General features: G+C 34.9%; 1 protein-coding gene across 3 annotated transcripts; it reads left to right on the plus strand.

The window, feature by feature from the left end:
- The first annotated feature begins 1,266 nt into the window (after positions 1–1,266).
- Positions 1,267–13,280, plus strand: LOC128203548 (zinc finger protein 394-like). Of its 3 annotated transcripts, XM_052905005.1 has the most exons (5): positions 1,311–1,441; positions 3,677–3,773; positions 4,259–4,415; positions 4,744–5,265; positions 8,380–11,119. In XM_052905005.1, the coding sequence occupies exons 3-5, from the start codon at positions 4,382–4,384 to the stop codon at positions 8,811–8,813; spliced, it is 990 nt and encodes a 329-aa protein (XP_052760965.1). In that variant the 5' UTR covers positions 1,311–1,441; positions 3,677–3,773; positions 4,259–4,381; the 3' UTR covers positions 8,814–11,119. The 3 variants fall into 3 exon arrangements, with proteins under 3 accessions (XP_052760964.1, XP_052760963.1, XP_052760965.1); XM_052905004.1 differs by lacking the exons at positions 3,677–3,773; positions 8,380–11,119 and adding an exon at positions 12,785–13,280 and having other exon boundaries at positions 1,267–1,441; XM_052905003.1 differs by lacking the exon at positions 3,677–3,773 and having other exon boundaries at positions 1,267–1,441; positions 8,380–11,112.
- Positions 13,281–14,445: the final 1,165 nt, after the last annotated feature.

Raw genomic sequence — 14,445 nt, forward strand, 5'->3', positions numbered from 1 at the left:
TCTAAAATGTGAGGTATAGCAAGGAATGTTTGATGTTATCCAATTTTGAATACACTGGTTTGAAACACTTAATTATTACAGATATATTTTTCTACTTTTTAACTGATATGATCTTTAAACCATTAAGCCTATGACCCTGAGCCCCAGGAGTGCGGTAGCCTCGCGTGTAAATAGCCGGTACGTTCCCCTTAACCACCATTGTACATGCAGCGGATCTCTGGATTTTTTCAAGATAGTTGGTTTCAGTTTAAGTATAAGGACCCCACATAAGAATGCCGTATTCGAGTTTGGGACGTAAAAATACAAAGTAGGCAGTTTTCCTGCATGGTTTTGGACAGTGTCTCAAGTTTCGTCTGAAGAATATGTTTGTAGATTTGACTTTTTACATATTATGTTCTTTATACTTCATGTCTTCCATAAAGGTCATTCCTAAGTATGGAATCACTAGGGACACGTTGGTAGTATATTGTTTCAAACGGAAAAGGAGACGGGTGTATTTTTCTTCGAGTTAAGCAAATAAAAAACCTTTTACCCATCTTTTGAGTATATCGATATTCTTTTGAAGTTGAAGATGGTCGTTGTGTGACGACCTGAATACAACCTGGTTTCCCTTACAGTTTCCAACAATATTTGATATTCATTGGAAATATTGTCTTGTCAATTTTCAGAAAGAAGAAAAAAAAACAACATATTTTTATCACTAAAGTAAAGATAAAAGTTACAACACGTACACAATATAAAATGAACTTTGACAATTGCGAGTGTCCCATAAAGACTCATTTAATTCGCATCAAAAGTGCCTTTCAGACTTAGCACCCAACCCTATTCAAATTCTGGCTGGAGCACAGCTTGACGTACATCGGATTCCTTTTTATATTTCTTGTATGTCACCTTTACAGTCTTTATACATGTTGGACATTTTGTTATGTTAATTTTAAGACGTCTGGCATGGCATAATTTTTACAAGCTTTAACATACATGTAGGACGCTCTCCAAGGTGTCTGCCAAGAAGTACTGAATTATAATTAAAGATATCAGTTGAATTTTGATTCTCTATAATTGCATTTCACTGATTTTATTAGACTAATACCTTCCACAGGTAATATCAGTGCTTGATAACTTATATCTGGATTCACTGATTATCAAAAGGGAAGTAACGTTGCGTAGACCAACTACCCAAAAACAAACATTAGTGGTATGTAGCCCCATATATTAAGTACCTTTTATTTTCTTTAGGTTGGTATGTAACTCTTCAGATAGAAACAAAGGAGGCAGTCAATCAAAATTAAATTAACAACAAAACAAATTACAGCACATAAATCCACGTTAGCGTCAATTCCCAAGTGCTTTAAACATGGCTGTCGATTTAGAAATGTTGAAAGACATCCCAGGATATAAGGCCATTCTTAAATCTGTTTTGAAGTCTCAAATTCAGATGCTGGTAAGTCTTAAAACCAAATATTGCCTTTTGTGTTCTGCTAAATCTTTAAATAGTTTTACAGACTAAACAGCCCATATCAGATGTTTCCTCTGCCTAAAACAAACTTTTTGTTCAGGTAACCATACCCTAAATACAACATGGGCACCCCTACCTTTTGACAGTCAGTTGGTTAAAAGAAAAAAAAATAAGTACAGTACACTCCACGCGGAACTACCACTTTCCGTTTTCCTCGGCGGATTTCGGTCATCGCGGACACGACATCCAATTGATCATAATCCTCTTTCCTCGGCGTTTTTACTCGTTCACCCACCAAGGCTGATCAGTGGACCATATAATTACAATCGCCGCGTTACTCGGAGGTAAAAACACCGCGAAACTCGGAGGAAAACCGATAAGAATCTCCCACTGTATCTAATTTTGTTTAATTTATTTGATAATTTTTGCTACACCCGTAATTGTTTATAAAAATAATTTATTTCGCGTACCTAATTTTCGGACACCCAAAGAACATCAATCGTAACTTTCACACTTACCAAGTTTCACAGACGAAGATTATTGATTTTCATCTTTTATCCTGGCTAGATTACCTAACCGTATAGTACACCACTGTGACAAGTTAATTAGTAAATACCCATCTTAAACGATGTATTGCATGTAGAAAGAGAAAGTGTGAAATATTTATTGGAGGATTAAATAGATAACAAGGGCAATCAAGGGATTAAGAAAACAAAGACATGACATTTTTGTAAAACAAACTTATACCACACTTATAGACTGTAAGAAGCAATAATGTACAGGTATACTTATTGAATCATCAATAAAAGTCAACACATTCAATGATATAGGTAACTAATTAATGTGATGAATTAAAGTTGGAAATGCAATACTCCAGTTACATTCGAAAACACCACTCAGACACATTAATCCTGCATAACAATATACATGCTCTCCATGAGATCCTCGTGGGTAAAACTGTGAGTTATGTGACGTCACACAGTGTGACTGTTTGATCTGAAGCCGATAGAATGTGTTATTCATTTCAATGCATGTATAAAATGGTGTTTAATGGGATTTTAATGAACTTGATAAAGGATTTACACTTATATGCGTAATAAATAAGTTTAGAATCATTGATAAGTACGGATAAATTAATAAGTCAGGTAAAATGCAAATTAGGAAAAAAAGACCGAAAAATTATCGAAAAATTATCACACTTACAAAGTTCTCAACACCTTCATTACTCCAATCTAATTTAAGTTCTCAACACCTTAATATATAGTAAGAGAAAGATAACAATAACAAACACAAACGAACGCTATCTTTTAATTACATAATGTGAAAAACAACAGTTGTTAGACGATGCTGATGAATATTGATATGGAAATTTTCGATAATTGTTTTTAAAAAGAAACTTACTGTACTTTGAAAAATTAATTATCTAATTATTTAATACTGTTTTAACAGAAGCAATGTACTGTAGTAGATATGCACAACACGCGGAGTTCCGCGATTAGGTCAATAAATCGATACGATCACCGGCGCTACCGGCAATAAAACCCTCCATAGAAAATGATTAACTCGGTGCAACTCGGCGAAATTTAGCGAGGAAAAAGGTTGCGTACTCGGCGGAAATCCGCGATAAATTAAAAACGCCTCCGAGTCACCGAGGAAAGTGGTAGTTCCGCGTGGAGTGTACTGTATAATTTAAGTGTGTTTTGAAATTTAGTTAAAACTTTTAAAGCTGTATACAGAACTTGAGAAGGTTATGCACCAGTCAATTGTATACCGGGGATAGCCGGTGAAATGGGCTGTGTTTTTACCTTTCAGGTGGCCCCGTAGTCATTCTAAAATGCCGTCCAGGCTTTTTTTTTTTACTGATGTAGCCTGGAACAGGCTAACCATCATTAAAAAAAAGCCTGGACGGCATTTTAGAATGACTAGTGGCCCCGCAGTGCCGGGTGAATGTGGTAGTTTTGTCTTCGCTTTAAATATAGCGGGGAATTGGCCTTACCTTGGGTCCCTGGGGCACGGGGTCATTTGTCGGGAATTTTACCATCTGATCGTTGCTGCAGAGTGGGGATTGTAGCCAAGGTTGGCTGGAGCGAAATTCAAAGTTCCCTCTATTCCCTGGACTTGGGGGGAAATAAAAAATAAAACAAAATTAGCCTACATGTACCTACCCTACTGCACTAGTCAATTGTAACCACGGAAATGGGCAGTGTTTTTACCTTTCAGGTGGCCCGGCAGTGCCAGGTGAATGCAGTGGTTTTGTCTTCGCTTTAAATATAGCGGGGAATGGGTGTGCTGAAGAGATATAGTAACAGATATAGTTGTATGTAACCATTACCATTTTCAAACCGGTTTATTGTTAAGAAAAGTCAATCGATCGAATCATGAAATAGCGTACGTTGAAAAATAAACAAGAAACGTTTAAAACAAGAAGACTAGTCCTTTTATCCCCTAGTAGGTTCAATTAAAATATACATGGTAACAATGGGCATATACCTAGGGTACCTGGGGTGCGGGGGCATTTGGCTTGGATTTTACCATCTGTTTATCCCTGCAGGGTGGGGATTTTAGCCGGGGTTGGCTGGACCGAAAGTCAAAGTCCCCGCTATTCCCCGTACCTGGGGGGCCGTGGTTACAAATGACTGGTGCATAACTGTTTTTGAAAAGGATGTATCCTACACAAAACCATTTTTTTCCCTATTAAATATAAATGAAGTCTCAATCTTATCTTCTTGTCAGACTATGGTATTTGGTTTTCATTTTGATCCTTACTTTTTAATACATTTTACTATTATTTTCTGCTTCTAGCTAGAACAGCTGTGCAGCAATACAGGAGAAGAGTCAATAATCCTGACAGCTAGCGCTAATGACGGCACTATCTCCCATCTTGGCACGGCCACAGGGAAGGGCTTCCTTGATGGACGAGAAGATATGAAGTCCCAATTCCTTGGTTACTGTATCAAAAGTGAGAACTTATTGAAATAACTGTTCTGTGGAGACACTCTATTTGTCCCACAGTATTTTAAATTTACCAAATACAAGTGATTTTGACCAATGACCCTTGGGTGTCGCCTGACAGAATTTGCCAAAATCTGAGTTAAAAAAATGATTATGTAAAAAGTTGTAAATAGGGACTTGGTATTAGACTGCATTGCTCAAGTGCAGTTTGCAGATACACAGTTATTGCAATAAAACACAATATTGTTATTATTATTTACAAGGGATCTTTGTCATCAATTTATGTTTGCAAACTTACTTTTACTGAAGAACTGACTGGCATATTATAATTTCAGTTCACCATCAACCAAAGATAATGGAGGCGAAAGTATCATATCCAGAATACAACGCCAGTCCAAAACACACTGTCCACAATGCCACTTCGCCCAAATGGCCTCGTTACAACCCCCTCTCTCGACCAACCAATACAAAATCTCATCACAATCAGAAAAAGCTACATGATACTAGTCCGATATTCCAGTCAGCAACTTTTACAGCAAACAACAATGCACCCTTGACTTCAACTGAATCTGATCTTCCCTTTAAATCCGAGCTTTCCCTAGAAAGTTCTGTTGGTAGTGAGCCGAATGGTTTTGGTACTTCGAATGCAACAGATACATCTAATTTGTATGCAACGAATACAAACGATTCGCAAAATGCTAGCTTTGACAATCTGGCTGTAAAGGTTGAACCAGAGGAAGATAATGACCTTGAGATGTTCAGGATTGAACTGAATCCAAGCGCAGGTTTCCAGGGTAATGGTAGTCAAGACGATGGACAAGGTCGAAATGATCCTGACCACAGTATGCCAATGTACAGTAAGTGACTTTCAATGATTTATTGCTCTATCCAGCATCCCTATTCCAGAGAAGCAACTTCAAGCAAGGGCGCGAATGAGCAAACATTAACAGTTTTTACTTTCGCCTGTTTTTAGCTCTACTGACAAAGGCCAGAAGAACTTATGCGATGGTAATGTGTACGTAGTATGTGCATCCGTGCGTCCGTGCGGTCGTGCGTCTGTAAACAATTGCTTTTGAACACAATACAGTCTTCAGTTTTGATTGTATCTCGATGAAACTTGTACAGTATATAGATTTCCATTAGAGCTCGGTTGCTTTCGAAAACCAGCCAGATCCGTCCATAAATGCCTAGATTATGGGCCATGAAAGTTTTAAAGAAATGCTTTCTATTTTTAGCCAGGTCTGCATGAGTGAATTCTATTTTTAGCCAAGTTTACATGTACATGTAAATTCAAGTCTAGAGTTAAGGGAGACAATTTGCAAGTCGAGGATTTTGAGAGACAATTTGCTTTTTGCTTCTGCAGTTGATTTTGTGAATTACTCTGCCTTGTTCTTGTTGAAAGCCCAAAGGCCATTTTTTAGCTTTAAGCTCTGTAGTTTGCACATTCATCTTAACAAAATTGGTTGTGAATGTTTAAGTTATGCACCTGGTGTCATTACTAGCCACACCCAGGGTTCACAGGTTTGGTAAACATAAATCTGGAAAGGTTTGAAAATCTTTTTGTGTGTTCGTGCATTCATCTCAGCACAATTGATAGTGAATGTTTGTTCAAATTGATCAATGTTGTCCTAGGATGCACTTGACTTTGACCAACTTTTTTAACTTTTAAAACTACAGAAATTTTTACTATGAGTACAGTTTTGAAAGCATTTTTTTTTGTCGGATGACTTTTACTTGGCACATATTAAAATAGTTCATGCAACTAATCTGCTTACAATACTTTCTGGGCTCAGATGTTGAACGTGCTACGTTTTCAGGTAACCCAAACACAAAACAAAGTATATGTCTGTTGCCTTTTACCTATACATACATGCTCTGGATTGATTTGACCACAAAGGCCATGCCAGTAGAGCATAGGCCCTTTTGGGCCTCTTGTTTGTTGAAAGCTTAAGTTATGGGCATTGATATATTAGTGCATAGTTGTTTCTAGCAACAGCAAGTGTGACAAACAAGTGACAAGTTTCATTTGTTAGTTATGTTCCAATGATCGATTATAATTGAAAATTGATTGGTTGGGCCTGTAATCGGCAACAATCGATGGTATTTGGTTATAATCGATTATTAAAAAAAAATTTTTTTTTTTTTAAATATATATTTTTTTTTAAATACAATTTTTTTTAAGAAATATTTGTAAGTGATTAGATGTAATCTTTAATAAAATGGCTGATGAAAGTCACAATGAGCAAGAAAATGAACAATTTTTTATACAACAACTCGTTAATAACTTAAAAAATATATATGCAAATAATGATTTAGAGTTTAATACTGTACATGAATAAAACAATTCAGGTACTATCTAGTATACAGAAAAACCGATTGTACTATCGATAATACAATGTAGATTACTTGAGTGGAACGGATTATCGATAGTAAAATTGGAACCGATCCCAACACTTTTATTCGTACCTTTTGAATAATTTCAAACCAATAAACTCCTCACTTTGCAAACACTCTACACAGTGCTGATATATAGGAGCTGAATAGTAAGACACTAAAGTACTGCAATGCTGGTATACACACCAATATAAACAAAACTAGTATATAGTGGATAACAAGGCATGAGTATTTTATAACTGTGATTCATTAGTGTCACTGTCTTTAAACATTTGGGCAGTGCACGCTTAGTGAAGACTTCATGATTATTCGTGCACTGACCAAAGTTTTCCATACCTGAATCAGTGTTTTTTTCCAGTTTTTAGACAATGATGGTGGGGCCCTATTAAAAGTGGAAAAAGTCAGCATTGTTTCGGCAAAAAGGGGGAAGATACTATCATGATTCATGTATAATATGAATAATGTACAACTTGGATTTCAAACCTTTTATTCATCAAACCTTCGACATATTCGGCACTATACTGATACATTTGCAATTAAGTGACCAATGCTCCTCAAAAAATAATTAAAAATTTATGTATTTTTTAAGGCGGTTTTTGTACCTGGGTATACCTGGGTAGGCGGGAAAAATGTACACTTTTTTAGGAGGGGGATGGGGTCGAAAAATAACACTGCAGATGAACCGAAAAATATTTCATCCTTATATCTGAATCTATTATTTGCATAATCATTTAATGTATCGGGGAAAATTCAACAACGCTGATTAGTAAATCTTTAATGATTATCAAATATAGGTAAAACCGGTTGTTTGAACATCGCTGGTATCAATGACATCGGTTGTTTGAACATCGCTGGTATCAATGACATCACTAGTTTCATCGACGTCACACACATTTTACTATGATCATTTAACCAATCACATGTGCTGTTTTTGTTAAGATGCGACACATTCTGAAGATGATGTGTTCAACCGCATATTAATTGGATTGAAGCAACATGTGTCTAAATAAGGAAGTGTAATAGAGGTGTTAATATTAGCCATTCTATATTAATATAATTATTTGTATGTACACCACATAACTTTTTTACACCATCTAAATACAAAGTTTGAAGGCACGGTTATATATTTGTATGGTTGATTGGTTAGTTGGTTGATTGGTTGGTTGGCCTTACTCTACTCTGGCAGGTGGTCTGTAGTGAGAAGTTTGTGGAGTGAACTACTTACACTGTTTAAGAACAATTGTTCTAATACCACTGTGAAGTAAAATATTATTTGCTAGCCATGAGCTACATGTACATGTTTGTATTCGTCTTGAGAGTAACATGTAATAATATTTCACATTTAAATTTTCTGTTAATAGTGTAATATCTTTATTTATATATTCAACCGGAAAATATATAATGTACTTGGGGATAAGGAAGCGTCATCATTTCTGTTATAGCTGTACTTTACCTTGTTGAAAAGTAATGAAAACGAAAATGACAGTATGTGTTTTGAAAGGAATATGAAGAACATAGATGGTACTTTTAAGACTTGGAAACAAAGAGTGAAACTGACTGAGTGCTAAATATTTCAGATAATGAGATACATGTACCAGAGCTGACTGGTTTACAGACAGATGCAAGAAGCAACATAAATACCTCAGCAAGGGAAACAATTCAGGAATTAGCAAGGGACGTAACTGCTGACCCGAGCTTGTTATCAGAGGAAAGAAATTATATGGCTTCTTTTGTTAAGATGCAAATACAACACAAAAGAAGGCAGAAAGATGTCTCTGATGTCATGGTAGAACATGGTTTCATGTCCTCAGATCCACTAAGACCTTTTGGATGTAAATACTGTGCCAAATGTTTTACGTTTAAAGGCGATTTAAAACGACATGTTCGAATTCACACTGGGGAGCGGCCGTTTGTATGTCGCTATTGCCGTAAAGGATTCACCCAGAGTACTCATTTAAGGGTGCACGTGGCTGGACATTTAGAATTGAACGAAACATGTACTGGAGAATGATAAGAAGTTAATCAATGATGAGGATATATTATGACGTGTTATTGATATGAACAGAAATATTTTATCAAAGTTCCAGTGACATTTTACTCATTAGTGTTAAAATAATGCTAAATTGAGACTTTAAGTTGTTTCTTGTATTTTTCAATAACTTATTAAATTTATTAAATTAAAAGCCTTTCACAGTGTGAAACTTGTATGATAGACCAAAACAAAAAATGCTTTAAAAATCATTTTTTTAGAATTTGAGTTGCAATTTTAAAAAGCATAATACATATATCTGTTGCAACATGTCTAGCTGTAATTAGGAGTTGAGCAAATTTTACGAAAAATATTTTTTTTCAGATTCCCAATCATTAAGCATTTGCATTTTTCTTGAAATGCCTTTAAACAAAATGAATGTTTTGTTGTCAAAAAAGTCAGTATTACCTAACCAACAACCTCTTTTGTTGGTTATTGGAGCTATGTTTAGAAAGACATTTGCATTTTTGTGACCAGGAAATTAATTATTGTGAATATCCTTATTTGTAAATATATCACCAAGAACAACCAAGACATTGTTGATAAGGTAGTCTGGGGCTTTTTGACACAAAACAACATAGTTCTATTGTCGACAGACTTTTTTGAAATATTGCAAATACTTTTTGATCCAAAATCGGATATCTTCCTTGGTAATATTTGGCCAACTCATTACTACCTTAAAACATGTTGCAAAGGATGTTTGTTTTACTCATGAAAAATCTTGCTCAAAACTAAATAAAACATGACTTGTTGAACATGACTTGTTGAAACGTTTTATTTTATTTTTTTGCCTTCCCCACCCGCTTTTGCACTGTGGAAGGCCCTTAAAGCACGATATAGTAAAAGTAAGATATAGTTTTAAAGAAAGGCCAGATTATAATTGAAAATATAATGAAGTCCTACATTGATCCAAGATTTAATGTTAGCAGGGAACCTAACTTTAGTTCAATATAATATGATTAGAAATTTTGTTTTTGTTATAATGGAAAGCAGCATTGGACAAATGTGCTTAAAGTTTTGTTTATAATTTCTGTCAAAACATGATGCATTTTGATGTTATATGTAAGGCTTGAATTGAGAAATAATTTGTTTGGTCTTGTCTGACCTAATTTTAAATGTTTGGAAGGAAGCTAAAATAGTTCTATTCAACTTTCTTACCTCTTAACCCAGGAGAAGCTGAATATGCTGCATCCTACTATTTTATACAACAATTTTGTATTAAATAGAAAGAAACTACTTTTAGTTTTGAACATTTTCCTTGTATTTTTGTGTCGCCTGGGATGCATGGCAGACTAATTTTTACGCGTTGTCGTCAAGCTTAATTTTGAATTTATAACTTTTTAACAAGAGTGTAGGGTGTATTGAATATGGAGGTCAGTATATTTAAAGGTGAAGGTCATTGTTACTTTCAGTTTTTAAATTTTTCATTGTATTTTTGTGTCGCCTGGGAAGCATGGCGGACTAATTTTTCCGCGTTGTCGTCAAACTTCATTTAGATTAATACGTTTTAAAGAGAGTGTAGATTGTATTGAATATGGGGGGGGGGGGGGTCAGTATATTTAAAGGTGAAGGTCATCGTTACCTTTACTACAAAAATAACAGGCGCTTTTGTCTCTGATCAATAACTTTTAAACGTCTATGTTTTGAGTCTTCTAATTTGGTTTGATCATTGGCATAGTCAGTAGATGATCCCTATTCATTTTAGGGTCATAAGGTCGAAGGTCATGGTGTCTTTTACCAGAAAAAAACGGGCGCTCCAGACAGGCTACACATTCGATTCGTGGAATTCTAATTTTAGATTAACAAACCCATGTAAGGGGTGCTTATAAATGAGCTCTTATGATCACCTTTTTCTGATGTACACTTTCATTCTTGCATAATCTACTTGTGTTTAAATAAATTCTAAAATTTAAATGATTGTGGATTATTATGAGTGGATTGATTTTCGATAATATACGTAAGATAAATGTTATAAATGTAAAAATGATAGTTACAATTTTATTTCTTTTCTTTTTGGGTACGTGGATGACACTATCCATTTTCCAGTATTGAAGATTCGTGTTGAAATTCTTGAAAATATAGTTATTTTTGACAAAAACATATCAAGATATTTTATCAACCACCTGTGATGATATATGAAATGTGTAACATTGCGCTGGTATTGATCTATAAGTTAGTTTATTCTTGAATAAAAATACAACACAGACACGTGTATAATACCGGCATGAATAAAGAGGCATTAAACAGTTAACATAGCACATACGAGTATAACTACGTCATTCATTGCTCAAAATGAAGATTATGAAACAGACAACATACGCTATCCTTGTACCATGTACACAGTTCTGCAACTCTCTTTCCTTGGATGAATTAGATTCTAACATTTTGACCTTTATTTGTTGTTGCCTGCAGAACATTGCAGACACATATATAAACTTTGCCCGGCGTAATCGTCGTCCATGTCCTCACACTTCCGTTTTAGATTATTCACCTTTGAATTCGGGTAAATGATGTGTATTTAAACTTGGTTTGCACGTTAGACATGGTCAGAAGATGGCTTCTTATTTTTGGGGTCAGTAAGACAAATGTCAAGGTGACATTTAATGCTCCTGACAGGAGAGCTTCAATACAGCAATCAAATTAATACTTGTTGTACAGTTTATAGATTATAATATTGTCATTGACCTTGACCTTTGACGACATAATTTCTTAATTGTGAAGCTTCAGCAAAGAAGTTCGACATTGTGTACTGATTGCAAATACATTTCAGCCGGGTTCTTTAAAATTGTCATTGACCTTGACCTTTGACGACATAATTTCTTATTTTTGAAACTTAGAAAATGAAGTTCGACATTATGTTCTGATTGCAAATACATTTCAGTAGGGAATTTGGATGACTTTTGAGATGACCTACTTCCGTTTTGTTTGAAAGTACACTTGTTTGATTTAAACATATTTTATTCAATATATACAAACAAACTACACAGAATATGCACACACACATAAAGTACACTTTTTTGATCTTAATCACGACTTGTTGACCTACTTTTTCAGTTAATCATTATTAAAATTTAAAAACAAATAAATCTTAGTATATTGAGACAACAGTTTTACACAGCAAAGCACTTTCAAATAATGTCAGGTGGTAATAGACTTATCAGAGCAGGCTTATATTTGGTTCCATTACATGTTCCAACGGATTTTGTAAAATCTCCAACACATTTAAAGTTATCAAATTTTTAAGTATTAACTATTGAAAACAAGCTTGTTTCTATATACAACAGATCAGAACTTGGTTTATATATCAGCATTTTGAGCAAATAGTTTTTACACTAGTGTTTCAAACGTTATGTAACTTACAGTATTCAAATCACGTTGCTTCTGTAAAACAAAACTATACTTCATCCGCAATGAAAAACATAATTCCCATGAACTTTTTTAAAACCTCAAACAAATTAACAGTTATCAAACTTTTACTAATATGAGCGATTAAGGACCAGCTCTTATCTATAAAAAACAGATCAGAACTTGGTTTATACATTAGCATTTTGAGCAAGTAGTGGTTACACTCTTGTAGTTTTCTAATCATGTAACTTCTGAAAAAAAAGATTCTTGTTCTTTAATGAAAAGCATTATTTCCCATGAACTTTTTTTCAAATCTTTGATGTGGGTGAGCGATTATGGACCAGCTCTTGTCTATATAAAACAGACCAAAACTTGGTTTCAATTTCAGCATTCCGAGCAAATAGTGTTCACTCTTTTATTTTAACGCACTGTAATACAATGTATATAGTTTTCCAATCAAGTTAGTTCTGAAAAATGAAAAATAAATATACTTGTTCTGCCATGAAAAGTATAATCAATATCCAATAGGCTTTTTTTTAAATTATTTCAATTTGAGTTATTTTTCAACTTCAGAGTGTTCATCAAAAAAGATGTTCTTACAATTTCAGACAACCCCGTGGAAAACGTTGATGACACCTGCCAATCATCCCTTTATCAGTTATATGTCGACGCATCAAACATATCCTTGACTTCAGGAAAACATCTCAGCGGGTTTCAGTGTGATTTGTGCAACAAGGTCTTTGGACAAAGAAGTGATAAAACACGACATATGAGAATACACACAGGGGAGAAGCCATATGTTTGTTCAGTCTGCAATGCATGTTTCCGACTTAAACACCATTTAAAGAGCCATAAAGTCAGTATGCACATGCATTGAAAAAGGTGTTTCGTCATTTGTGGTTTTGGGGATGTCGCGTTATTTGTTGTTGTGAAGAGGTGGCAGTATGTCTAGACAATTTGTGGTTGTGAAGGGTTGATACAGTTAATTCGGAGATTCACTTGCTTGACCTATATTTAACAGTAGTGAGGTTTTCGGGATGCTGGCGTGGTGGGCGAACACATGCTTGGAATTAAAAGGCCTAGTTTAATCCTTCTATAAGTGAACCCCCCCCCCCCCCCCAAAAAAAAAAAAAAAAAAAAAAAAAAAAAAAAACGTGTATTTTACACTACCTCTGTGTGTTTATCTTAATCTAATTGCCTAATTGTCTTATCAGATCCCCGATCTGTTTTGGAGGTTTTATTATGGAAATGGAACCTAAATGGCTCTCAGCCAAAAACATAAAAAAGGAAAATTTGCCCCTACTGTGACATCAGTGCAATTAGCAGGAGATGCACAACAGAGCACTGTCATGCCAAACATTCCTTAAACTAGGCCTTTAAGCCCCCTATTAGTGATCCCTCCAAATCCGTGTATTGTACACAGCTTCAGTGTATTGATCTTTATCTTAATTGCCTGGTACTGTTTATCAGATCTCTGATCTGAGTGTCAAGCTGCGAAGATATTTAGATTTTATTGTAGAAATCGACAATACATCCTATCGTTTATTTGTTGTTGTTGTTTTCAAATAATATTTTAATACAATGCCTTTGAATATTATAAGAATAATAGTTATGTTATATAATTATGATAGCTCAGTAATATGACTTAACAAAAACGCATCATTCAATTTGGATATAACAATGGTGACCATGCATTTAAAATGGATTTAATATACATGCTATTTAACTATTTAAAAACTTATCACTCCTATTTGTATATTATTTATTTCCACTCGGTTTAATTAATAAATACATTAGCTATGCCTATTGAGTATATGTATTAGTGAGACAATAAGCTTGTCTACTCGAAAAGTATCAACCCTAAATGGCCCTAAGGCAATAAAGAAATACACAGGAAATGGCCCCCACTGGGACACCAGTGCAATTAACAGGTGGTGTACAGCAGGGGTTTATCATCCAAAACATTCCTTAAAGACTAGGCCTTTAATGGGATAGGACGGTTGGTTTAAGTTCCTTTCGAGTTAGGACTGGCCAAAAATAGGTATTCTTGTATTTTGAAATGTACGCACAAAGCTGGATATTTTGAATGCACAATGTATGCGCGCGCGCATGTATGTGTGTGTGTGTGTGCGTGCGTGCGTGCGTGCGTTTGCTTTTATGCAATATCTGCAGCTGCTATGATACTTATCGTGTGTATCTACTATACGGGCTTAAACCACTAAGTACGCCCGGGGAAATAAATAATATAAAGAGTTCCGCTTATAGCAAG

The sequence above is a fragment of the Mya arenaria genome, chromosome 9 (assembly GCF_026914265.1).
Source record: "Mya arenaria isolate MELC-2E11 chromosome 9, ASM2691426v1".
In the NCBI taxonomy this organism is placed as follows: domain Eukaryota; kingdom Metazoa; phylum Mollusca; class Bivalvia; order Myida; family Myidae; genus Mya; species Mya arenaria.